The sequence below is a fragment of the Chelonoidis abingdonii genome, chromosome 9 (genome assembly GCF_003597395.2).
Source record: "Chelonoidis abingdonii isolate Lonesome George chromosome 9, CheloAbing_2.0, whole genome shotgun sequence".
NCBI classification, from domain to species: domain Eukaryota; kingdom Metazoa; phylum Chordata; order Testudines; family Testudinidae; genus Chelonoidis; species Chelonoidis abingdonii.
Window position 1 is genome coordinate 85,031,696 of NC_133777.1, and position 26,535 is coordinate 85,058,230.

At 45.5% G+C, this 26,535-nt stretch overlaps 1 protein-coding gene across 3 annotated transcripts in view; it reads left to right on the forward strand.

Moving 5' to 3' along the window:
- The window catches only part of FRMD5 (FERM domain containing 5), a 317,514-nt gene that overhangs the window by 256,705 nt on the left and 34,274 nt on the right, over positions 1 to 26,535 (forward strand). For all 3 annotated transcript variants that reach the window (XM_075069763.1, XM_075069765.1, XM_075069764.1), the window contains exons 6-7: positions 202 to 325; positions 1,933 to 2,020. In XM_075069763.1, coding sequence (XP_074925864.1) covers positions 202 to 325; positions 1,933 to 2,020 — 212 coding nt within the window. The remainder of the gene's footprint in view (positions 1 to 201; positions 326 to 1,932; positions 2,021 to 26,535) is intronic.

Sequence of the window (26,535 nt, forward strand, 5' to 3'; positions counted from 1 at the left end):
ATTTGGAGAAGAAACAGTTTTCTGTTTCCAACAAAACCAACTGCCATGAAAACCCACAAACCCCCTTTCTAGGAAGATGCCCTTTGACTTTCAATATTAAACCATTTTGCTTTTTTAATTGCAGTTACGTCTAGAAATGATTTCACTCCAAATGATGAAAACCTTGTTATTTCATTATATTGCCTTTCTCTCTTTTACTAGCTGAGATTGGGGACTACGACCATGGGAAGCACCCAGAAGGCTACAGCTCCAAGTTCCAATTTTTCCCCAAACATTCAGAAAAGCTGGAAAGGAAAATTGCAGAGATTCACAAAACAGAACTCAGGTAACATTAACTTTGGGATTTACCATACTGTGCCATTTAAAAGGGGTCACGTATGTTGATTAACTGTAGACTTACTGTATTTGGCTTACTACTATTCCTGTTCAGGGTTTCGAACATAATGGTTCTGTGTAATGGGGTGAGGAGCTTTATTGCATGTGTACTTACACTAAATCAGAAAGAAGAGTTTCTTTGGGTAACATAGTTCACGTTTAATAAGATGGAAAATAATGGAGATGTTCTTAAAAATTAAGGTCAATTTATTAAGCACTGTTAGAGGCATTACAACAAAACAAAAATAAAAATAGTCTGGAAATAGGACATGGCAGCTAATACTGAACCTCTACTTGGTGAAATAGGAACATCATAAAACTGCATAAAAAAAATGACCAGAAGTGCTTTAAAATATAGATAATCGAAGAATAAAAACCCTGAAATCTTTTTTATTCATCTCATCCATTGAACAGCCGTCAGATGGGATTTCAGCCTGAGGTCTCGACCATTTGTAGAATTAAAGAAAAGGCCTAACGTGGTCTCAGTGGAGTGCTGGGAATATCGTTTCCCAACAATGGACTGTCATTAGCTTGTAACAAAAATGTCTGGTGCAGGCAGTTTGTATCAACGGATTCCTAGTATCTCCTCACGCGCCAGGGGCCCAGCTCAGGTGGAGTCTCTGACTTTTTTTTATTTACTTTGCTGAGTCTTGAACTCAGCCCAGTTTAAAGGTTGATTAAAGATCCCATGGCTTTTTCTTATTGAGCAAGGATGGTAACTATATTTCATCCTGGATAAATACAGTCCGCCTTCCTAAACTCCCCCTGCACTTTCAGCTGCCTGCTCTATTATGCACATCCTATTTTGGGATGAGGTGCTGTATAAAAGTAAGATATCATCCTCTTATGATATTCCCATTATATTAGCTATATCTTTGTTTATGACATATGCCAAGCCATAGCCTATTGCACTTCAAGTCCATTCACAAAACTGTGTGAAGGTGACCCAGGCAATAAGGCTTGCCAGTTTGCCAGCAAGATAAGAATCCAGAATGGGCATCCTGGAAACCAGAGATAGTAAAGCTGTTCATGTGGCGCTCGGAGAAGGAGTTATAAGCTGTCTGCAGTGCGTATATCATTTACTGAGCTTGCTTTTACCAGCTCTCACATTCCCTAAGAGGAAGTTTTGTATTCGTTTTTAACCTCAGACACATGTACAGATGTTACGTCATTTGATGTGACGACATAAAAGGGACCTGAAAAACGTACATGAAATGGGCTGTTTTCAGCGTATCATGCTCCGCAACCAAGTGAAATGCTTATCGCAGCCTGGGCTGATTGTATTTAATTAAACCTTACCTTGTGCAGAGGCTCCTTTATTCTGTTCCTTTTTAGCATTGGGAGTCTGTCTTCTGTACAGCTGAAGTCCAGCTTGCAGAACGGGAAGGACAGGCTTAAGAGCCGAGTCCTCTTACAAGATCCTGTTTTAGATTCAATCTGCTGGCTGAATGACGTCAAAGGAGTCTGCTTGATTTGATGGACGGTATTTTAATGGAAACAGTGAACATAATGACTGGTCCTGATGTTCACACCTTTCCCTGATTTTCTTTCCTCTAGTGGTCAGACACCAGCTACTTCAGAGTTAAATTTTTTAAGAAAAGCCCAGACCCTGGAGACATACGGAGTTGACCCACACCCATGCAAGGTAAAGCTCATCTCTAAAAGCTTTTTTCTTCTGTTAGATTTTCAGCCTTGCAGATTACTAGCAAATGACAAGTTGCAAAGGTTACATTGATTGATTCCAAGTACAGCAATTTATCCTTGCCATCAGAGTGCCTCACATGGCATTTGCAGGGCCGTGCGATAGTGACATGTTCTGTATATGACATGCAGGCCCTCTTCAAGGGATAGGCCTGATTAGTGGCCCCTTTGCTAGCTTGGATTAAAAATGGCATAAAAGGTTTGGTTCTTGGTGCTGCTGAGAAATGTAGCTACCCGAGTATTTAAGGAAACTACAGAAGAACCTCAGAATTATGAACACTTCGAGAATGGAGGTAGCTCGTAACTCTGATATGTTCCTAGTGAAGGCAGGGGGCTGGACTCGATGACCCTTTGGGGTCCCTTCCAGTTCTGTGAGATAGATATGTCTCAAATTATTATTATTATTATTAACACTGAACAAAACGTTATGGTTGTAGTTTACAACTGAACATTGACTTGATACAGCTTTGAAACTTGACTATGCAGAAGAAAAATGCTGCTTTTAACCATCTTAATTTAAACGAACAAGCACAAAGAGCTTCCTTACCTTTTCAAATCTTTTTGTAACTTCCCTTTATTTTTTTAGTAGTTTATATTTAACACAGCACTGTCCTGTATTTGTCTTTTTGGGGGAGTCTCTGCTGCTGTCTGTGTATTTCTGGTTCCAGCTGAGGTGTGTGGCTGACTGGTCAGTTTGTAACTCTGGTGTTCTACTGCACAGGAAAGTAAACATAAATGACAAAAAATGAAAGGACAATGTTTAATCATTCTTTGCAGCAACATTTATTTTTGAGGAAATGACAAGATCCGTGATATGCGAGAGGTGCATAGGCATTGATCCGCCACAGATGGGCTCAATTCCCATCGCTCCCTGGCCAATCATTTAGTGTTCTTTACAAAATGGTTTTTATTGACTTCGGTAGCATGGTCATTTCATGGAGCTGTGGTGTGTCCCATAGAATTCCATTGCATGTCTATGAATGTGCGGCAGCGTCAAGCAGACAGCGGATATGTGCGTGAAGTCAGTGTCTTTACTCTAGGGTGGTCTTCCAATTATTTAAAGTGAGTTCATACAGCATAAATGCCTGACAGTGGATTGCCTGCCCCACTCACTGGCATTGGCTTGCCCTGTGTTTTGGATTTATGAACCAGTTAGCCCACACTGCAGAGAAAGGCTAGTGCAGAGTTGGGACAAATGAATTACTTGGTCAGTTCAGTTTTCTTGGTTTGCCAAACGACTGTCACTTTGGGCCGTGTTAACCTTGTAGCCCTTGTCTTTCCTGGCTCAGCGCTGGCATTCCCTACTGCAGAACTGTACTTCACATGTTCCTCTCCTTTAGCCTCCCTTATGCTTGTCCCTTTCAGGTATGCATATTCCCCACATCGGCTTAAAACTAGCCCGTCCCCAGGGAGTAATTCTCTAGCTGTTGCCTTGCTTCAGAGGTGGATATTCAGGGTGTCACTAGTTCCAAACATTGCTGAGGCACCAACACAAAAATCAAAGCTGGGTTGATGGTCAGGGCACTAGGCTGGGAGGTGGGAGCTTCAATTCCTTGCTCCACCACAGACTTCCTGTGTGACCCTGGGCAAGTCACTTAGCCTCTCCGTGCTTCGGTTTCCCCTCTGTGAATTGGGCTAGGGATAACAGCACTGCCTTTTACGCAGGGGTGCTGTGAGGATAAATACATTGAAGCTTGTGAGTTGCTCACATACGGTGGTGCCAGGGACCACGTAAGTACCAAGAGCAGGCAGATAGTGAGACAGACGGAGGAGTTTCAACTCTGTCTGTACTCAAATACTCTGCTCTGTTTGACTGTGGGGTGCCTCTGCCCCATCATGGGGGTGCTGAACTCCATGGATAGGCTCAACCAAGTTCAACACTTGTTAAGCCCCAAACTGTGGTGGACTCCCCCTTCAAAGGCATTCTCTACATTAGTGTTTTGCCCTTAGATTTTCCCTCTGTTGCTATCAGCTGCTCAGCTCCATCGGTGGGAGCATCCCTAAAAGTGCTAGTTTCTGCTATTGGTGGCGCTAAACAGCTGAGAGCAGCATGGAGGTGCCACCAGCGTTTTGGACACTGTTCCAACTTGCCACTGAAAGCAGGCCTACCTCGCAACCTGATATGTAAAACTCCAGCAGCTGCCAATACCTCGTCTGCCTCAGTGCGCCCGTCTTTGCTGCTGCCACGGATGGAGATGAAGCAGCATTAGCAATAGTGGGAAATTGTAGGGACTATTTAGCTGAGAAAAAGCCAGAGTGAGTTCACCCACACTTTGGTTTAAACTTATTTGATCCCATTCAGCATGCCCAGAGAACCACAAAGTTCAACACCCATTAAGGGGTCAGGGGAGCTGACTCTGACATAAGTAAAATCATCAACAATCAGAAAGTCTGCAAGCTGTCAGTCACCCTGCACCCTGGTGTCAGTCACTCTGTGGCCAGGATGTTTTGTTGGCATGTAGGGTGCTGGATGCCGACAGAAGAAGGCTAGTTAACAGTCACACTTGCCAGCATCCAGCAGAGCTAGTGAGAAGCTGCACTCTGGTGCTATCTCAAATTCTAATCAGGAGCCGTGACTGTGTGTTGTAGCCAGAGTGAAAAGAACATTGAAGTCAATTACACTGATAGCCTGATGCTGAATATGTAAGAGTCACTAAGAGACCTTACAGTGTGCCACCAGCACATAAGAAGAGCAGAGACATTAAGTGAGTTGCTGTGACATTTTCTTATTAGCTAAATAGAGTTCACTTGGGTAATTTTCTGGCCAGCATCCACATTAACGTTCCTACTAGAAGAGATGGAAGCAGCAAGAGAGATGCAGTGTAATAAGTAAAAATGATCTCTCTTAGCTTCGAGAGCATTACCAGGCGGTAGAATCTGGGGCATGCTGCCCTGGGAGAAATGAGAAAAGGGGAGTCAGACTGATAAAAGTAAATAAAATCGGACTGGTCTCTGCACTGATGCCCCGTCTGATCAGCTACCTAATTTACGGAGGAGGAGATGCCATTATTATCTACTAGTGATCAGACTCCAATCAGCAGAATTCCCCTTTTGCACATTCAGCTCTTTTTCCCTAGAGAGGAAACGCTGATTACCTGATGGTGTGTCATTCACGGAGGGAAGATGCTTTCCTGGTTCCAGAAGAGCTAACTCTGGTTTACTTAGAAGCAGGAAGGGTTGTTTTTTTCCTGGGCTAACAACCACCTCCAGTTTGTGAGACTCAGTTATGTGGGTGCTTGATACAGGAATAAACACAAGAAGTATGGAGATGGTTTGATTTCTGTGGGGATCCACTGGAACCCTGCCTTCCCAGGCAGGTTTTCAGACCTCCCTGGTTTTCTGCCAGCATGCTGGCTGGCTTCTTGGCAGCCCACGTGCCAAACTGCCCCAGAGGTGACCCCAGGGCTCTGAGGGTCCATGGCTCTGGGGCAGCCACAAGGTGGACTGTCCAGCAGCAAGGGCTCCATCTCCTTCACAAGGAATCCTGAAATGTTTAGTTTTCGTGCCAAATTGGATTGGAACAAAATTCTGGAGTATTGAACCCCTCCCTGAAATGGAATGCCCCCTCTCCGCACAGCTTGGCTTCTAAGTCAGTGACTTTACTGTCCATGAAGTAATTTGGAGATTTGACCTAAGGATTAAATCCAGTTTGGCACAGAACTGAGGCATCCTGCAGAGACCATCTCTGTGGTATGTATCCAGTGGCACCTGTTGATGGAGTCTCCTCACTATTCAAACACTGGTCACCATCCTGCCCCCAGTGACGTCAGTGTCAGGACTCCTGTACACTTCAGAGGTAGCAGAATCAGGCCCATTAACTTAACAATCTGCACTTCTACAAACTGGCAGTTTTCCAGCCTCTTGGTCTCTCAGACTCCACTTGATTAAGTTGTCCAGTGTCTGGTGATAGTGACATAGAGAATTCACTGAAAGAGCCTTTCCCCTTTCTCCCTTCTTCTCACTTCATGGCCATCACATTTGGGTGTGTCTGCCTGACAGCTGGGAGGTGGCATTCCTGGATTGGGTAGACGTACGCACAATGGCTCGGCTCGAGCTAGTGCATGAAAAATGGCAGCGTGGCCCCAGCGGCATGGGCGGTGGGGGATTGCACTCGGGCAGCCAGCTTGAGACACTGCCTGGGGTGCTGTGGCCATGGTGCTGTTCTGAAGTGCCAGCTCAAGCCGAGATGTTGTGTGTACATCTGCCTGAGCTGGGACTCTGATCCCCCCAGCTGCTTGTAGATGGACCCTTCGACTCAGGGCTCTCTGGTCATATCCAGCCAATGCCGTCTGCATAGGTATGATGCTTCTGGCTAGTGTTAAGTGGAGAGACACAAATTTTGAATCCACCCCATATTTAGGCCTGATCTACATTAGAAAATTAGGGCAGTTTAACTACATTGCTCAGGGGTGTGGTAATCCCCCAAGTGGCATTGTTAAGATGGCCTATGTCCCCTGTAGATGGCACTAGGTCGTGGAGGTAGATTTTCCCTGCCGATGGGAGAACCTCTCCTGTAATGTAGGTAGTGTCTATGCTGCAGCCATGCCGCTGTGCCACTGTAGCGTTTTAGTTGTAGACAAGCCTTCAGTGCCTTGGAACTTGTTATTTTTAAATCATTATTTTAATTAATTATTACATGTCATCGATCCAAGCCAATGCCAGGCTGCTGGTCCTCAGCGTCTGGAGGAAGATTAACATTACACATCACTGAGACTGTGAGCTTTCATTTCATGTGACTGCAGCTTGGTACTTGGAGCAGCAGTCCCTGCAGCCAGCCTCTGGCAGTATCATTCATTGATATAAACGTTTCTGTATGTGACGATGATAGAGAGAGATGTCCCCTTGATTTTGTCTCCGTGGACATCTTTCTCCAAGCCTATGTCTGTCACCTTTAGAAGCCTTTTCTGTGAATTTCAGGAAGCAGGATCATGGTACAATTGTTTCCCGCTCCCTTTTGGGCACGTTCACCAGCCTCCTCTCCATCTCCCAGGCCTGTTCAAACTGCTTTGCAGCATTTCGAAACTCTCCACAGACTTGTTGTTTTCACCCACTCTGACCTGATTACATCCAGTCGCACTCCAGCCTGGGCCTGGGGCCTATCGCCGTCCTCAGCGGGGGGCCACTCTTTTGCTTGTGCTGCCTCATCTGTCTGGGACTCTCTCCCTTCCTCTCTGTGAGACACGGACTCACTTTTACTCTTGTCAGTCCCACCTCTTTCGCTGAAGACACTGGATCAGTGTGTGGGATCCTGTTGGAACGCAGCTGTGGGAAGTATGGTTTTGTAACGAGCTGTGATTGCATGGGTTTGTAACTCGGTTTGACGAAACACGGCCAAGGTAATAGAGACAATGAGGCACTTCAGAATCCTTGGGAAGGTGCCCCTGGATTTCTTCCTGGCTTTGCCTCGGTTTCCTCTTTGTGCACTGCACGCCAGCTGCAGTGCCAAGGCCTAGATGGCAAAAAGAGGAAATGGTACACGTGCCCTGGGACGGAGCCCACTTTGGAAAAGCACAGGGCCTGAGTCTCATTTACTCCAGGACATGTCTGTGCTACCAGTGCTCTAAGAGCATAGCTGTGTGCCGTAGGCATGCTGTGCACATTCTTACTGGAGATGCAGATTACAGCAGCCGAAGGGGTTTTTCCTTCATGTGCAGGAACTCCACCTCCCCACGTGACTGGAGTGAGGTTGGCAGACGTTCTCCATTGACTTAGCTGCGTCTACACTGGGAGTTAGGTCGCCATAGTGATGGCACTCAGGGGTGTGGGTTTTTCACATCCCTTAACTGTGGCTGTGTAGACCTCACTTCTATGTGTAGACCAGGCCTGAGGCCCATTGACATCACTCCTATTTTCACACCCACTTTAAGTCCCCTTTATACTGTTAGAGGTGTGTAAATGAGAACCAGGTGCACAATGTTTCATTTTCTTCCATTCATTTTATTCCTGGTTTATTTTGTGACATTCTACCATTAAAGGAGTTCACCTGAGCAGGTAGGGTTTTGCGAGTGTGTGTGGGCAAGGAGCCCGTAGAGGGAGCTAGAGTATAACTGGTTGCTGGCAGGTAATATTAGCAGAGAGCCGTGTGAGCATTAAGGATCTTACTGCGACACGGGGAAGGACTAGCTTTGTTGTATAAGATTCTTACTGAAATAAAACTGGTCCCTTTTTGGGTACTTCAAAAAGTGCATTTGTCTGCCTGCCTGATTTGACAGGGGGGCCATCCACAGACTGTCAGAGAGAGAGAGAGAGAGAGAGTGTGTGTGTGTGTGTGTGTGTAAAAGGTGAACAGTGGGAATGAAACATATAAATCACTTGGCTTTTTTACATAGTCCTTGACTGAAGAATGTATTCAACAAGCAGGCGGAACTATGGGAATGGTCAGCAGCGTGGCCTGTGTGAAGTTTCTTTTTCGATTATCCATAGGAGTCAGGAATCACGGGAGTGGAATATAAAAGAGTCCTGACTGTGAAGATAATCTCTTTTCTGCAAAATCATCATCATCATCAGAGGGGTAGCCGTGTTAGTCTGGATCTGTAAAAGCAGCAGAGAATCCTGTGGCACCTTATAGACTAACAGACGTTTTGGAGCGTGAGCTTTCGTGGGTGAATACCCACTTCGTCAGACGCAGGCCACGACGTCTGACGTATTCACCCACGAAAGCTCACGCTCCAAAACGTCTGTTAGTCTATAAGGTGCCACAGGATTCTCTGCTGCTATCATCATCATCATCATCATCATCAAAATCTCTTTGTGACCCGGCTCCAGTTCCAGTGACCCATAAATCCCGTTTCAGTTCAGTATGCTAAATCTTCATGGAATATTCCATTCTGCCAATCCCCTCCTCTCCCAGAGGTTTATAGAGATATATTAAACATTAGATGTGAATCAGAGGAAAATTAAAATGGGACTGTGCTGTGAGAAAGCATTTATCATATTAGGCTGCTCTGAGATTTGTCATCTGACAGGAACAGTGCTACATCACGGATGGTGCATTTAATATTTAATCTACTATTTAAAAAATGCTACATTTAATTTATATTAATGTAGACCATTTTCTTTCTGTGACTTGTATGTTTAACTTCTTTTTTCATTTTTTTTGCTGCATCACAATCTTAGTTTATTTGTTTCAGGATGTGTAAAAAAACAAAAAAACCCAATAGCATTTCCCCTAATTCCTTCCCATCCAACCAAAGTGCTCAGGGGGCCAAGCAAAGGAATAAAGACAAAGTATAACCATTTCAAAAGTGCCTATGTGATTTAGGAAACTAGATCCCATTGAAAATCAATAGGACATACGAGTCTGTGTCATTTGGGTACTTTTTAAAATGTTCCCAATTGCAATATAATAGAAATGTAATAAAATGTCACCCAAATAAATCCAGTAGGAGCTCATATCAGGTAAAGTGAAAAGATCGCACCTGCATAACATAGGGATCATGCATTACCTTTGCTCTGCTCTCATCCAACACAATTTTTGAATTGATTAAATTCAGATTTGTAATCTTCCAAATCCCTTGTTTTCAGCTAACTTCCTGATGGTAATTTGTAGCCTGATCAGGAAGGCTTTTGATCAATATGCTGTTTTCCTTTTGCTACCTGTCTGGATACACACATTTATGATGGACTAATTGTTACTGGCCTGTGTTTTTAGTTGTTCTTTAGTTGTCAGTCATGTTTCAATGTTTTATTCAACTGTTTTTGAGAATCTCTCTGATCTCTATAGCTAATCCCTACCACATAGATATCTAAGCACTACGGAGACAATAATGGTATATTTTCTGTTTATGTCATATCTGCACTACCTCAGCAATATCAAAATAAGCTGATAATCCCTAGCTCTTATCTGGTACTTTTCACTGATAGCTCTCAAAGCACGTCACAAGGGAGGTCAGTATAGTTATCCCCATTATATAGATGGGAAACTGAGGCAAATGAAATGACTTGCCCGAGTTCCCCTTGAGTCCAGTGGCAGAGTCAGGAATATAACTCAGGTCTCCTGAGTCCCAGTCCAGTGCTTCACCGTGCAGGTCTAATCTGTCTGAGAAGCACTTGCAAATGACAATGAGGAGAGCTAAAGAAAACCCTCAGACCAGACAGCTTCTTTGTTAAAAACCTGCTTCTTTAAATATTGATAGACGTTAGATGCAAGAAGTCACTTGTAATCAGTTAAATCTGTTCTAGCTCTGAACAGCAAAGGGGACTGGAATGTTCTAATTTAACATAATATTTAGGGACAGATCCTCAGCTCATCGCACAAGGGAACCTCAGACTCAGCTTAATCACAGAACGTAGGGCTGGGAGGGATCTCGAGAGGTCAGCTAGTCCACATCGTTCTTAAAATGTGATGCCCAAAACTTGACACAGTGCTCCAGCTGCGGCCCCTCCAGTGCCGAGCAGAGTGAACAATGACCTTCCGTGTCGTACATAAGACACTCCTGGTAAAACACCCCAGAATGTTGTTAGCCTTTCTCACACACGCAGCACATTGTTGACTCATATTCGACATGCGATCCACGCTCACCCCCAGGTCCTTTCCAGCAGTACTGCCACCTTGCCCGTTAGTCCCCATGCATAGTTGGGCAGCTGGTTTTTCCTTCCTAAGTTCAGTACTTTGCACTTGTCTGTACTGAATTTCATTTTGTTAATTCCGGCTGAATTCTTTAATTTGTGAGTCATTTTGAATTCTAATCCTGTTCTCCAATGTGCTTGCAGTCCTTCCCAGCTTGGTGTCATTTGCAGATTTTTATAAGTATACTCTCCACTCCATTAGCCACATCATTAATGAAAGTAGAGAATAGTACTGGACCCAGAACAGACCCCAGTGGGACCCCTCCAGATACCTCCATATGGTTTGACAGGGAACCATTGATAATTACCTTATGAGTACATTTTTTCAACCTGTTGTGTACTCCCCTTATAGCAATTTTGTTCAGTGCACATTTCCCCAGTTCACCTGTGAGACTGTATCAAAACCCTTACTAAAATCATGTCACATCTGCTGCCTCTCCCCTGGGCACTGGTCCAATAACCCCAACAAAGAAAGAAATTAGGTGGGTTTGGCATGATTTGTTCCTGACAAATCCATTCTGGTTATTCCTTATCACCCAAGTGGTTAGTCTCCAGGTGGTTACAAATTGATGGTTTACTGATTTGTTCCAGTCTCTTGGGATCTGGCCTGGGTTAGGGAGTATTCTGTGTGCAGCAACGCTTCCTGCGTGTCGGAAATAGAGCCTGGTTACAGTGGAGACACACAGAGATCTTTCCACTTTCTCAAGCTGTGTCCAGAATCTCAGACGTGATTATTTTGGGGATTTATGTGTCGCTTTGTGCAGGATATTGGGTTGAGGTTGTTCAGAGAATGCTTTTTACTTTTGACCATTCACTCTTGTCACACTGAGATGGATTTCACTCTAATCTGGATTTAAAACCAATTTGTTCACTACTCAGATTCTCACTATCTAATCAGAGAAACTTGCTGCCAGCATGGCTTTGACATGTATTTCAGGTGATATCCTCTCTGCTGTGTGGGGCTGAAACACAAGGACAATAACTGAGATTTGTGTTGAGATGATGGAAACACGCTAAAATGTTACAACTGTGCCAATCAGAAAGAACTGATAATGTTGTAGTCCCTGGGCAGGAGGTGGGCTCTGGGCTGCAGATCCTGGTTAGGGCTGGTGGGGTCTCCCCGCCCCAGCTTTGCTGATTTTTTGTGTGTGCTATTTGTTAACAGGCAGGGCTTTGGTTTTGGTATGGATATTTGCTAAGCCAGTTGTGTCGCTTGGTGTAAATATTAAGCAATTCTTAGCTGATGCAAATCAGCATCACTTCCTTGAGATCAGTCTGGTCTTCTACCTACATACTTGGGCCTGATGTCTGGTACTCACCTTGGGCATGATGTGTGGTAAGGACAGGTTATACAAGGCAGGCGTGCTGAGCAGTCTACTTTCCCCAATTAATGTGTGCTACACTGACTTATTCAGTGCACCCATAGGCATGGGGGTTGTCTTCTGCGTCCTTGCACGGCATGGTCTGAAGCCATTGCAAGCGCCGTCGGTAAAAATAATAAACCCATCACTTGAGTGGATTGATAGAAGGAGAAAGCTTACACCTGAATCAACAGCTCAACACCTGGACATGGAATCAGAGAAAATCCAGCCTGTTTGAAACAATACAACTGAGATATCTTGGGATTTTAGCATGATGGCCACAAGAGCTAAACACGGACATCTTCATGTTCAGCGCCATGTACATCTCTTGTAAATTGACTCCGAGTTGTAGTGCTCGCAGTCGCGGGAAATGCTCTCCTGTATTCCCGACATTTCATGGAGCAAATATAAGCCCAACAGGTGCATCCCCGGGTGTGGCCGTTTTGGAGGATATATTTCTGAAAAGCGCATGGAGGGGCGTTTAGGGCGTGATACTATATAAAGGGGCGATGGCTGGCAGGGCGCTGGATAAGTGCGTGTGGCGCTAGCAATCGGTAGGGCTGGAGCACTGCACCACCAGCACTGTTACTAACAATAACCAGATTTACAGATGTTGCACTCAGAGTGAGCACAATGGCTTAGGCCTGTAGGTTACCATTCTCTCAGCAGAAGGTAGCCAAACTCACCAGAAACTGGCCACACGGGGAGAGCCACAGCTTTGTGGCCTGATCTCCTGGAAGCCCCTCTGCCCCTAATCCTCAGTGGTCAGGCTCGGGGGGGGGGGGGGCTGTGGGGAGAGATACTGGAGGATTGTTCTTGAGTAGCCCTCAGTGGGGGGGTCCATAGCTGCTTAGGCTGCTGTGATGCTCCTCACAATTTCCCTATGGCATTGGTCTTCAAACTGTGGGGTGCACCCCTCTTGGGAGGCGCAGAGGAACGTTCAGGGGCACAGGGCACGGGCCACGTGAGGCAGGGAACAAGTGCGCCCCAGCTGCAGCTCCACTCCACCCCCTGCTCCACTGCAGCCCAGCTCTGCCCCCAGCTGCAGCTCCACTCCGCCCCTGCTGCGCCCCTCACCTAGCTCCGCCTCCAGCCCAGCTGCACCCCCCGCTGCTCCGCCCCTCACCTAGCTCCGCCTCCAGCCCAGCTGCACCCTGCCCGCTGCTCCGCCCCTTGCCTAGCTCCGCCTCCAGCCCAGCTGCACCCCCAGCCCCAGCTCCACTCCTCCCCTGCTCTGCTGGAGGAGGGCATAGTGATGGTCCTCTCTCACTTGCTGTGGTGTAGATTTGAAGCCAAAGGAAAGTCTGCACCTTCATTTAAATTCTTGTGCTGCTGAGACCCCAAACAGAGATCAGTGGATATTTGGTAGCAGTTACAATCTCAGAGTAAACTTTCTCCAAGGAGCTATCAGCAGTTTCCTGCTCTCGTTCAGCAAGCAAAGGGATCTGGGCCTCTTCTGAGTTACCAACTACACTTCCCTGGTACGCAGAATTTAAAAAAGGAGCTTTGATTTTGATTTTGCATGTAAACAAAGTGGCACTGGTTAATGGATTCAGATCTGAGTGCTGGTATATTGGCAACTATTAATGTTTTTCCCCTTCATGAATCCTTGGTGTTCATGTTTTACCCCTGGAACTTTCACAGATGGCTGTCTCCAGGTGCAGTATGCAGCCATGTCGGTCCCAGGACATTAGAGAGAGCAGGTAGTCAGATGGTATCTTTCATTGGAGCAGCATCTGTTGGGGGAAGGTACCAGCTTTTGAGTTCTGTGTGTAACCTCACCTACTTGTCTCTCTAGCAGTCACCTGATAGTTCATAAATACTCCAAAGGAACTGTCATGTTTTAAATAACATGTCTAAAAAACAGATGCGATGCTCCTAATGTAACCATGATGTCCTATAGCATCAGTAAGTAATTGAGGCTTGAAGAAGTGGAATGACAGAACCTCTTAATTTGGGAGCTTTTGCAAATATTCAGCTGCTGCAGCTGAGGACAGAGAAATCTTCTGCATTGGATGAGATCACAGCTCATGACATCTCAGCAGATTAGTAGTTACACCCCCCTGTCCAATCTTAACATTGCCCCTTGTTATTTGCTGAGATAATAACAAGTTGTTGTTATGCATTGAATAAATGATATGCTATTTATTTCATTAGATCTAAAGATTTCAAAGCCAAGTTATCCCAGGGCTGCTTTAGCGTGTATCAGGGCTCCATACATTTTCTGCTAGTGTGATATGGCGTTTGAGCAGTCAGATGTTTTCTGTAGTTCGTTGTCTTTGGAGTTATGGGCTGTGCTGACTGTATGGGCTTCGAACGTGATTGACCTGCACTCAGCAAATGTACGTGGCAAATTTGGCTGCACGTTCCCTTTACAGACTTCTCCCTGATCCTGGGATGAGGACCTCAGAGCTGCTGTGTCCCTGTTACACCCCACTGATATGAACAGATTGTATTGGGGCCCAGGGTCTGAGTCAATGTGCTGTTCATTTATGCAGGTCTAGGTAGACCTTGCTAAGGAGCATGTTTTGCCTATAGTGTTTGCTGTTTAATGTTTGTCATTTTGATCATAAGAATAGCCATACTGGGTCAGAACAATGGTCCATCTATCCCAGGGGCCTGTCTTCCAACAGTGGCCATTGCCAAATACTTCAGAGGCAATTAACACAACAGGGCAATTATCGAGTGATCCATCTCCTGTTGTCCAGTCCCAGCTTCTGGTAGTCAGAGGCAGTGATGTCCGGAATATGGGATTTCATCCCTGACCATCTTGGCTAATAGCCACTGATGGACCTGTTCTCCAGGAATTTATCTAATTCTTTTTTAAACCCAGTTATACTTTTGGCCTTCACAACATCTCCTGACAAGGAGTTCCACAGGTTGACATATGTTGTGTGAAGAAATACTTCCTTTTGTGTGTTTTAAGCCTGCTGCCTATTAATTTCATTAGGTGACCCCTGGTTCTTGTGTTATGTGAAGGAGTAAATAACGCTTCCTTAATCACTTTCTCCGTACCAGTCATGATTTTACAGACTTCTATCATATTCCCACTTAGTCTCCTCTTTTCTAAGATGACCAGTCCCAGTCTTCTTTTAATCTTTCCTCGTATGGAAGCTCTTCCAGACCCCTAATCGTTGTTGTACTTCTCTGTACTTTTTCCAATTCTAATATATCTATTTTGAGATGGGATGATCAGAGCCGTACGCGGTATTCACGATGTGGGTGTACCAGGGATTTATATAGTGGCATTATGATATTTTCTGTCATATTATCTATCCCTTTCCTAAGATTCTGTTAGCTTTTTTTGCATGTTGAGTGGACGTTTTCAGAGAGTTATCTGCAATGACGCCAAGATTTCTTTCTTGAGAAGTGACAGCTAATTTAGACCCCATCATTTTATCTGTATAGTTGGGATTATGTTTTCCAATGTGCATTACTTTACACTTACCAGCAAAGAATTTCTTCCACCATTTTGTTGCTGAGTCATGCAGTTTTGCAAGATCTCTAAGAACATAAGAATGGTCCATCTAGTCCCGTATTCTGTCAGTATTCATTATCATTAAGCTAGGATTTTGTCACAGATACTTTTAGTACCAGTCACGGACAGGTCACAGGCAATAATGAAAAATTCACTGGAGCCCATGACCTGTCCCTGACTTTTACTAAAAGTATCTGTGATAAAATAAGAGGCCTGGGCAGCTGCAGGGGGGCTGGGAGCTTCAGGGTCCCCCTCTGCTGGCAGCTCCAAGCTGAGGGGGTCTGCCCTGCCACCCATGGCAGCTGGAAGCTGTGGGGATCACCCCTGACACCTGCGGTGGCCAGGAGGAGCAGGAACTATGGGGGCGTCCCTGCACACACGGTGGATTGTAGCTCGGGATCCTTCCTTGCACCCGCTGGGCCAGGAGCTGTGGGGATGCTCCCACGCACCTGTAGGGCAAGGGTATCCTGCAGCTCCAGACGGTGGCTGGCTGAAGTCAACTGAGGTGTTTTGGAATCCGGGATTCCTTGACTTCCGTGACTCGCGTGACTAAATCACAGCCTTATTTATATCATGAAAGATAGAGATGTTGGTAAAGTTATCACAATGACATTGCCAGATGAGGGAACATTTTTGCATGCTGATCATTCAGTCCATCTGTTTTACTGCCGGCAGAAACACCTCATTAGGTTAGATTCTGCTTCATTAAGGCACGTCGTATTGCTTTGACCAAAGAAATGTGTTCAAAGAATAAGTGAAGATCTAAATTAGAGGCACATTTTTCAGCAACATTTCAGAACACTCATTTTAAAACTCTGTTTGATTTTTAACAACTTCCCCGCAAAATGTACCTTGAGATGATGTTGGCCTACAAATCACAGTCCAGATCAGGGTCTTTTTAAAGAAGTAGAGCAATGTTCCCTTTGTTTTTTACATCCATGTGCGGAACTCATTTTTGTTATTGCACCAAATATGGAGGTGATGTGTGAAGATAGGGGTGGGGCGCGAAGGGTTAAGAGTGGTTAGGAGGAGGGGGCTCCGGGCAAGGGACAGGTTTGGGCGTGCAGGGGTGAAGGGCTGGGGGAGGCTGGTGATGAGAGGTTTTGGGTGTGGGAGGGGGCTCGCATGGGGCTAGGAGGGCAGAGGGTTGGGTGTGGGGGTGTGTAGAGCTCTGGGGTGGGTGGGAATGAGGAGTTGGGTGCGAGAGGGGGCTTGGGGCTAGGGCAGACGGACTGGGAGTGCAGGGGGGCTGTGAGGGCCCTGGGTGGTGGGAATGGGGGGTTTGGGGTGTGTGAGGGGGCTTCGGGGCTAGGCAGAGGTTGTGGGGTGTGGGGCCGGTGAGGGCTTTGGGGTGGCTGGCATGAAAGGTTTGGGGTGGCCGGAGTGGGTTGGGGCTGGGCAGAGGGCGGGGGGTGAGGGCTTTGGGGTGGGGGCTGGCGATGAGAGGTTTGGGGGTGGCCAGCTGCCCGGAATTGCGATGAGGAGAGACGGACTCCCCAGCCCTCTTTCCACTGTAGCAGCCTGGGGATGGGGAGAGTTGCCTTTCCCTTGCTGCGGCAGCTTGGCAGGGCTGGGAGAGAGGCCATTTCGTCCGTCTGCATGGCCCTTAAGTAGCCTGCTGCACGGCCACACAACTTGGAGGGATTTAGGTTAGGGTGTGGGTTGAAATTCCAATTATAAACGAAAGAAACTTCAGTCTGCCTTACACAGCACTTCTGCTGTCCATTGTATTTTATAAAGTTGACATGTTTTTTTCCAAAGTGCCAAGACAATTAATGTATACCTTACTAGAGCTAAACATTATGGTTAATTAAACTGCTGCCTTGCACTGTCATACAACTAGTTATTGCTTTGAAAGTGTCTTGATGGTGCTCAGCAGGACCTTTGGTCCGTGCTGCCTGTACAGATTGCGCAACCAACAATTTCATGCGGGTTTTCAGTTTTACTAATGAAAGTGAATCGATGAATATCGGGAGCTTTTCTTCATTGCTTAGTGCTCAAACGCGCAAATTCAATAGTCCCTCGGGTCTGGGAGTTGGATTGCATTTTCTGCTCGACAAATTCTGCTGGCCAGTCATATTTTTTTTGTGCTCCTGCGATTCTCGTCCGTAGGCAGGTGTCATGGTCTGTCAAAAGTGTTCTGTTGCATAATTAAAGAGGGAAGATTCATTACCTCCCCGTATTCAGGCTGAGTGTTGCTTATTGATGTGTAAATTTGCCGGCTCTGCAACGTTTTGACTGAAGTCTTATTGTGTTCCAGGATGTGTCAGGATGCGACTTTTTGGCCCTTCACTCCCTTTGGTTTTTGTTGTTTGCAGGGAAACAAGAGAATTCACTTCATCAAATGGTGAGTTCCCCCAATTTTCAACACCTTTCTGGGGTTTTAATTTTTGTTTTAAAGCTGCGTTTACCAAGCACTGTAACGGTCACCTTAATATTTCTTTCCTGGATTGCAGCATAAGAAATGAGTACGAAGGAAAGCACAAAGCATAGTAGTGAGCCGTGTTTCCTCAAATCATGGCGGGCACGTTATGAACAGTAGACTGTATACTTGAGCGCTAGGGTTGATTTTTGAAAAGAGCTCTGCCATATGACCATTCCCTCCCAACTGACAGCAATGGGAAAACTCCTATTGCCAAATGAAAGTTCAGAGTTAAGCAATAACAAGTAATTTGAAAATCCTTACAGTGTCTTCATGAAGACCATTAAAATTCACCTGGGGATAAAAAACTACTTGCCAACAAACGGCATTGACAAGTGGGTTGCTCTGGGTGTCCGTAAGCCTCTGATGCCAGAAGCTGGGAATGGGTGACAGGGGATGATCCTTGATGAAGGTCCTTCTGTTCATTCCCTCTGGGGCACCTGGCAGTGGGCCACTGTCAGCGACAGGAACAACTGGCTAGATGGATCTTTGGCTGACCCGTCTGGCCATTCTGATGCAAGAATAGTGCTTGGACTTTTAGTTTGAAATTCCTGTTGGGAAAAAGAAGAGAGAGGGCCAGTTTTGGGATGTTGGCGGAGCAAACAAGAAAATCAGTGCGTGTGAGGAAGTCCTGTACCATCCACGACTTCTCCGGGGTTAGCTGCTGCCAGCAATTTCAGTTGTTTAAAAACCTTATTTAGAAATATTATATTAATCGAGCAGATTTTGATCTCAGGATACTTACGTCAATTAGAATAACTCTTTTTAAATCTGGGTCCTCCAGATTTACTCCAGTCTCACTGGGCTGAACTGTCTCCAGGACCCTTATGTGAAGGGTTAGTGCGGGGTGTGGCGGTATTAGCCGTTAGTTGCATCGTTCACTGCAAGCCCAGTAACAAGCACATGTCTTCGAGTGTGTCGTAATTAGGAAGAGAATTAAAAAGACCTCTCCTCTTTTTCTCACTGACGGAGGTTTGAGAGGTGGTTTGTCCCCCCTGGGCAGTGTCATTTCTCGCCATGGAAGATCTGGGCTGTCTCTTGAGTGAGGGAGGTCACATTTTGGCTAGACTGCTGGTCAGAGACCCTTAAGCATTTGTCTCACCTCCACCTTCTGCTTTCTCTCAACCCTTGGTGCTTCTTCCCATGAAATGTCTGTCTCATACACTGCTGTACATTCCTGCTTGATGGCCTGATTGGCCTGTCCCATTTGTTAATATGCTTGTGGGTCATCTCCAATCACCAGGCACTAACGTGTGTCTGACCTGGCATCTCATCAATTGGGGCTATTCTGCCACTGAATATGTAAGAAATGCTTTTGTACGCTGTGGAAGGTGTTTATATCAGGAGACCATTTACAGTCATTCCATATACCGGTACCTAACTTTTCAACTCCCCACAGTGGTTAAATGACGTCCATGTTGCCGCCATCAATATGTGCATATGGGCAATTCCCCCAGGGCAGAAGGCCTGCCTTTATACCACTGGAAGCAGCTTCCCATAGGAAACCGTAGAGGAAAATCCTGCAATTTGCTCTTTCAGCCTGGGTAGCAGACTGAATGCATTTCTGCTGTGCATTTTGCCAGCTGAGCAGGATGTTTAGAATGCGCTCAAGAGGGAGCAAGAGTCCCTGCACTGGGCAGAGGATTTGCTGCTATGCAAGGCCTCTGGTGCATTCCCAACAAGTGAAGAATCTAGCACTGGGAAGAGGAGTTCTTCCTGCTTACTCTGGCATAGACCCTCTAGTGGCAGCTGAAGCTGCTCTTGCTGGGTAGAAGGGGTGTCCTTTGCTGGGCAATTGACTGGGACTTAAGAGGCAGATTTTTGTAAAGGCATTGAGTACTTTAGGATGCGATAGGCACCTCCTGGGGTTTTTCCTGGCTGGGGTGATTTCACACCATATACATGAAAGAAGAGAAACACATTTGGGATGCGCCAAACAGAACCTGGCAGGAAAAAACAAAGGGAAAATCCTCTCCTCACATCATAAACCAATGCGTGTTAGCCGATTGCACTAATATTTTGTGCACGATTCCTGACTACTCATGCGATGAACTAACTGCAAGGTGTCCATGTGACCAGACAGCTGTGAGAGTGATGGTGGTTCGCCATGTTCACGTGCACTTTGCACATGGGAAGTGCTTGATATATTCTTCTGCCTCTTATTGGTGTATTTATAAAAATCTGAGTATAATTCTTACTACTAATTCCATGCTGTTTTCCCTGAGGCTCAGTACGGCCTCTTAGTGATTAAAATTCATGATTTAAAGTAACAGTAAATCTATGGAAGCCCATTGCACAGTGTTTACGTCAATTGGTAAGGCTACATTCTGCATAAATGCCAGTTGTGCATAGCCACGGACTGGAGTCTGGGTAGTGGGCGTGTCATGGTATAATTCCAAATTTGAACCTTAGCGTCCAATTATGGGTACCAGCATGATCCTCTACGCTTTATTATCAGCTTAAGATCTGTAATGCTTGCCACCAATCAGGACTAGGGTTAGAGCGCGCTTGAATAAAGCTCTGGTCTCCCCAAACCTTCCCTGGGGGACCCCCCAGATCAGAATTCCTTGAGTCCACAAAAAGGGGAATAAACCCATTTCCCTTTACCCCTTTCTTTCTTCCTCCCAGATTCTCCCGCCTGGGTACACTAGGAGAGATAGACAATTCAAGCTCCGTGAATCTAATCACTACAGAGATAAACGCAGAGAGCAAGGTTTTCCCTCCCCCTGTCCTTCTTCTTCCCAATTCTTGGTGAGTGCAGACCTCCCTTCCCCTGAGTCCCCCTTTTTTAAAAACCCAAGATAACCAAAAGATCAATTAGATTCTAAAAAAGAGCGAAAACTTTACCTTCAGAGAAGGAAAAATAAAATTGTCTCTGTTATTCCAAGATGCAATATTGGGTTTTTAAAGGTTTGACATCCCAGCAGAAATACAATTTAAGATACTTCCAGCAAATACACATCTGCAAATAAAGAAAACAATTTAAAAGACATATAACCGCCTTTTACTTTCACTATTCTGAATAGATAAGAGACTGTGCAGGGAATTGCAGAACCATGGTTTCAACCTCATACGTCTAGTATCAAGACCAGAGAGATAGAAGCCAACCCACAATAGGGTAGTCACACAAAAGAATGTTGACGTTTACCGCGCTTCTATATTGAATAGCATCTTTTGAACAGTATGACTTAAGTCGTTGCGTCTAGATCAATCGTATCCTTTGGTCAGCGTGTTTGTTAACCCTTCGCAGGTGAAAGAGACAATTAACCCTTAGCTATGAGCAGGGCGTTTCCCTAGGCGTTTCAGAATCTCCTTTCCTATTCTCTGTCTGTGAAGATCATAGTAACTGTTTCGTCCCTGCTTCAAGCAGCTAGTGAGAATAGGAGGCTTGGAGATAATATTTATGAACTGGCATGTGTTATGGTTATGGGATTTTCAAAGTGCCTGGATGTTAGTAATAACTTAATGCGATGGGTTTTGACTATGTGGGAACTCAGCTGCAGTGTGTGGTTCAGCCTGGATCTGGGCACTCTCTTTCTGGCAGGGTTTGCTTCCCCTTTCGCCATTCCCCCGAAAGGAGAATTTGTGTAACTGCTTCTTTTCATCCCCCACAAGGAAAATATACAAGTTGTTCTCCCTGCCTGGAGTATGCATGTTTTTAGTGTTATGGTACATGAGCAGCTCTCTATATAGGCCCATAATCAACGGGCATTGAGGACAGGGCCTGGGAATGGAAGTGAAATGAATTTGCCAATTAATTGTTAGTTGTAATTCCTTAGATTCTCTCTCCATTCGAGTGAGAAGTTTTCGGTTCCGCTTCAGCCGACAGCTGAGACCATTTTGAAGAGCCGACTCAAAGCATCTGTTGAAACGAGTTTTGAGCTAATTAGGCCTAGAGATGGTTTGGGCATGTGGGGCCAAACGGTGGACTAGACAGATCGCTAAATGATTGTGCCCAGCTTTTATTTAAACCTGCATTGCTTGCCATGGACCCAGCCAGCCAGCATGTCTAGAGGAATTGGGCTTGCACTGGTTTAACATTGCTTGGGTTATACACTGGTTAATCAAATGTGGTTCAACCCACTAGAAGAGAGCTGGCACTTCAGGACACCCTGATGTGTTGTTGTTAAAAAAATAGACACAGGCTTTTAGCCTTTCCTTTATGAGAACTTTTCTTAAATTGGGATCATCATATTTGGCTGAGATTCTTTCTGCAGAGCTGCCCGGAGCTTTACACGTGGCTGGTCTCAAACAGGGGCTTCTTGCCGTTTAAACCCTTTAAATACTCTAGAGATCTATGGCTTATCGTGCATTTCTTGCACATGAGCACTTCCACTGATTCATGGGCATGTGTGGTGCGGATTGGTTCATGCAGTGTGCAACATGTGGGTGTTTAAAGTTCAGCAATTGATGATCCACAGTTTTGCATGTGTATTTTCTGTATATTGGCAAAGCCTTGTGTTAGCAATGTGCAGTCAGACGACTGCACACACAAATCCTGGTATACGACATTGTGAATGCATGGCTAGCTGGCGCAAAGGGTACATTTTGCCTGAACTGGCCTGTTGCATGAGGCCATCGAAAGTGTCTCACAACATAAGAATAGTCGTGCTCTAAACATTAATTGGTAAGTAGTCTGGAAAATGCATGTAAATGCAAAACCCACCTGCCTGCAAGATCAAAGTGTCTGTTTAAACGAGTCCTCTTAAATGCTGCCAGTTACGTTAACTCTAGGCGCTCTGATTCTGTCCTCTGCAGGGCATGGTATTTTCCTTGAAGGGTGCTAAACCAAACGAATGTTCTAGCTAAGATCTAAACATGCAATGTACATTAAGTATCATTCTCTTGCTTTTGTATTCCTTCCCCTGTTGATGCATCCAGTATCTGTTGCCTTTTTTACTGCAGCACACACTGGGCTGATGGCTTCAGGAATTTTTTCTACATAATCATAAAACCCCTTTCCTGGTCAGTACGCGCATGACTGTTCCATGTATATGTACTCTCTATATTTGGTGGGTTTGTTGCCCAGACTTCATTATTTTTACAATTTGTCTGCATTAACTTGCATTGTCCATGTATTGGCCCAGTACCTTGAAAGACCCTCCAAACCTCTGAATCTGGTTGCATTGTTTTCTCATTCTTCGCTGTAGATCTCAAATTTTGGCCTCATCAGCTCAGTGTGGTATCTTATATTTGATATTTTCATCCAGATAATGCAATCTAGTAAAGCAAAGTTTAGACAACTCCTGACATTCCCTGGCGAATCACATTCCATCCTGAGACGTTCCCTTTCCAGCACTGTCCTATGGCCAGGAGTCGTCTTATCACTGTGTTACACTTCAGACAAACTGAAATATGGTTGACACTGTTCCAAATACTGTTCTGAAAATAAGTGCTATTGATAACTTTGTGTTTCATACAAACAATTGGCTTAATTGTGCATATTACCAGATCCAATTCCACTGTGTGGTGGGTTCCTGCATTAATGAGACGTGAGATGGTGATGAGCAACATGTCTGTTACATATGTGGTTTTGTAATTTTAGGAACGAGGTAGCCACAATGAATTCGGAAGGAAGACATTCTGTTTATTATGTAAGCTCAGAAAAGAGGTGAGTGGATTTTCTCATCATGTCAGTGCTCATAGGTAAGTCTTTACCTGCCTCAAATATTAAACATTTGCTATTGTGTCTGGTAGAAAAATAAAACGCTCCAAAGTCTGTTTCCTGAACTAAAAGCTGCATTTATCATGGAATCAAGAGAATTGTAGGCTGGGAGGATTCGAGAGGTCATCTAGTTCTGTCCCTGCACTCGAGGCGGGCTAAGTATAACTTTATTTCTGCTTTGCAGGCACCTTCTGTAATCAACAGTTAAGTTCTGACTCTGTTGGCTCCAAGCGAGAGCAAGATCCAGCCCCTTATTAATAAAAATGAACAGAGTATGACCTGTATTAAAAAAGAACAACAGATCTGCCAATGGCCTTTCGGACCAATGATAGCGCTTGACATTCCAGGTGTACGTATTCTGGGTTCCGAACCAAATGCAGTCAAGTGCAATACTTTTACTCGGCAGGGCAGCTCCTAGCAGGGTCAGACATCCCAGGTTCTGTAGAGTGACATCAGTTCAATATCCATGTCATCTGCTCAGGACAGGGTTCCACTGCATTTTGGGCATTATGTCTCAGGCCACGTTTATCCTGCCCATCCCAGTCAGACTGGTTTTTAACGCGTTGTGCACATTTCGATTTTGAAATGGATTAATGTACAAGTACAGCAATGGGAGACCAGTTAGCCTAATCCCTGCATTTTTAAATATATTTTTTGGATACACAGGATATGGATGCCCAAGCATCAGTTATTGGGTCTTTACCAAAGTGGAAATCAGACATATTTCCAGTCGGATCAGTCAGTCAGATACATTCTTCTATGTTCTGTGGTGTAATAATGAGCTGTTTTCATTTCAGCTGCCTGCAGATTGTAAAATGCGCTGCTTACCGCACTCAGTTTTGTTTCCATGTAGATTTTTGTAGGAAAAGAAATTGGTCTTACTTATTTTGCTCCAAACAGAAGCGTGCAGCACCTCTGAAATGTGGGATAGAACAGCTTTTTACAAGTAAAGTAGCGAAGATTATTAGAGTTTTTTTTTATTTTTCATGGTAGATACAATCCCACCATGCAACGGCCTTGTATGAAACAGTGCGATTATAGCATCAAGGCAGCACAGAATCCGTTCAAATCCAACCACTCCTTCATGCTCCACACCAGGTCACTCACCTCCTGTGGAGGAAAGGGAGCCCTGCTCTGCTTGGATCTTAGCAGATCTCAGGGGGTTTTCTTAGCTGTGATTTTTTTTAAATCTGGACTGGGTGGCTTGCTGACAACACAACCATAGGTTCCATGGCTCCTTTATTCAATACATTTGAAGCAGCCATCATGTGTTTGGGATTCTTTCATCCGCCACTCGGGGGATACGCTGTAGCTTAGGATGCCCCGGAAAAACTTGTTTTGGACAGGCTTTAGACCTGGTGGAAGACAGACAAGAGGAGGACAACAGATGATGTATACAAATACCATGTTGCTGTAATGGAAATAGCTGTATGGAGCAAGAAACGTGGCCTAGAGGTGGACAACGCTGGGATTGCCTCCTGTGTACCGGAATGAGAGCATCTAATTAAAAAAAAAACGATTAGCAGGTCCTGCCATCGCCAAAGGTGCCTACCGCACCAGACTGGGAGCTTCGGCTGCCCCCCTTCCTGGTTCTGGAATGAAGCCAGTGCTAGCATTTAAACTTCCACTGCAATTGCTTAGCCATAAAAGTTAATCAGGAAATTAAAACTTTAATTGTTTGGGATTAAACTTTATGCTAAACAGCTGATAGAGACCAAGTCGGCCTGGCTGCTTCCCCACCCCCCCCATCATCATGACAAGGGAAGGCTGGGTCAAACCTGATCAGCACTGTGACCCTGGGCAGGGAGCTGAGCCCAGCCTGTCCCCGGGACTGGAGCTCAGGAGCCAGTGTAGAGCAGGCGCTGCAACCCCCTAGCCCATGTCCTCCCACCTGCTCTGGGGGCAGGACCAACTTCCCAGCCTCAGGGACCCCTTGATCATTGCTGGCAACCAGTTTTGGGGTAGCGACCCACGGGCTTGATAGAGCCTGCTTTGAGTGTTGCTACAGCAAATACAGTGCTAAACCTCCCCATGCAGAGAGATCAGGCCGGCATCTTGCTTACAATCAACAGGAAGATCCCAGTGGTGCAGACGCTGTGCCGCATCCTGAGACAGGGGCTGGCAACTTCAAGTGACTCAAGCCACTGACCATAGCGTGCTGGAGGGTGAGCCGGCCCTGGCACAAATGAACCTCCTTGGGGGTTAACAGCTCCTTTCCCTGCTCCACGGCTGGGATCTCCAGAGCCCAGCACACCTGGATCCCACCCCACCTGTGCGATCTCCAGTAGCAGAGGAGTTCTCATTTCCTGCCTGATGGCTGCTTTAAGCCCAGAACCTGAAAGGAGAGGAAGTACACGAGAATCAGGCCGTGGCACCTCTCTTTTTACATTGATTTAACAAAAAAAAAAATGCGGTATCAGAAGTTTGGAGCATCTAATGCAAATGCAGCTGAGAGGGAAGACTGAAAGAAATGTGTTCCTGACATGATCAGACACTTCAGGCTTTTCCCCTTCTGATAGAGAAGGAGGATGGTGGTAGGGGGCGAGGTACTGCCTGGGACTCCAGAAACGCAAGTTTATCGAGGGGTACGCCGTGTTAGTCTGGATCTGTAAAAGAGCAGAGAATCCTGTGGCACCTTATAACTGAATAGACGTTTTGGAGTGTGAGCTTTCGTAGTGAAATACCCACTTCGTCAGATGCGGTAGTGGAAATTTCCAGGGCAGGTACCTAATACTGCTATAGCGGTGGGCGTGCCAAGCTAGAGATAATGAGGTTAGTTCAGTCAGGATGAGGCCTGTTCTCAGGCATAGAGGTGTGAAAACCAAGGAGAGAACTGTTCTGTAATTGGCAAGCCATTCCAGTCTTTTGGTTTAGTCCTAGAGCTGATGGTGTAAATTTGCAGATGAACTGAAGCTCAGCAGTTTTCTTTGAGTCTGGTCCTGAAGTTTTTTTGCTCGCAGGTTGC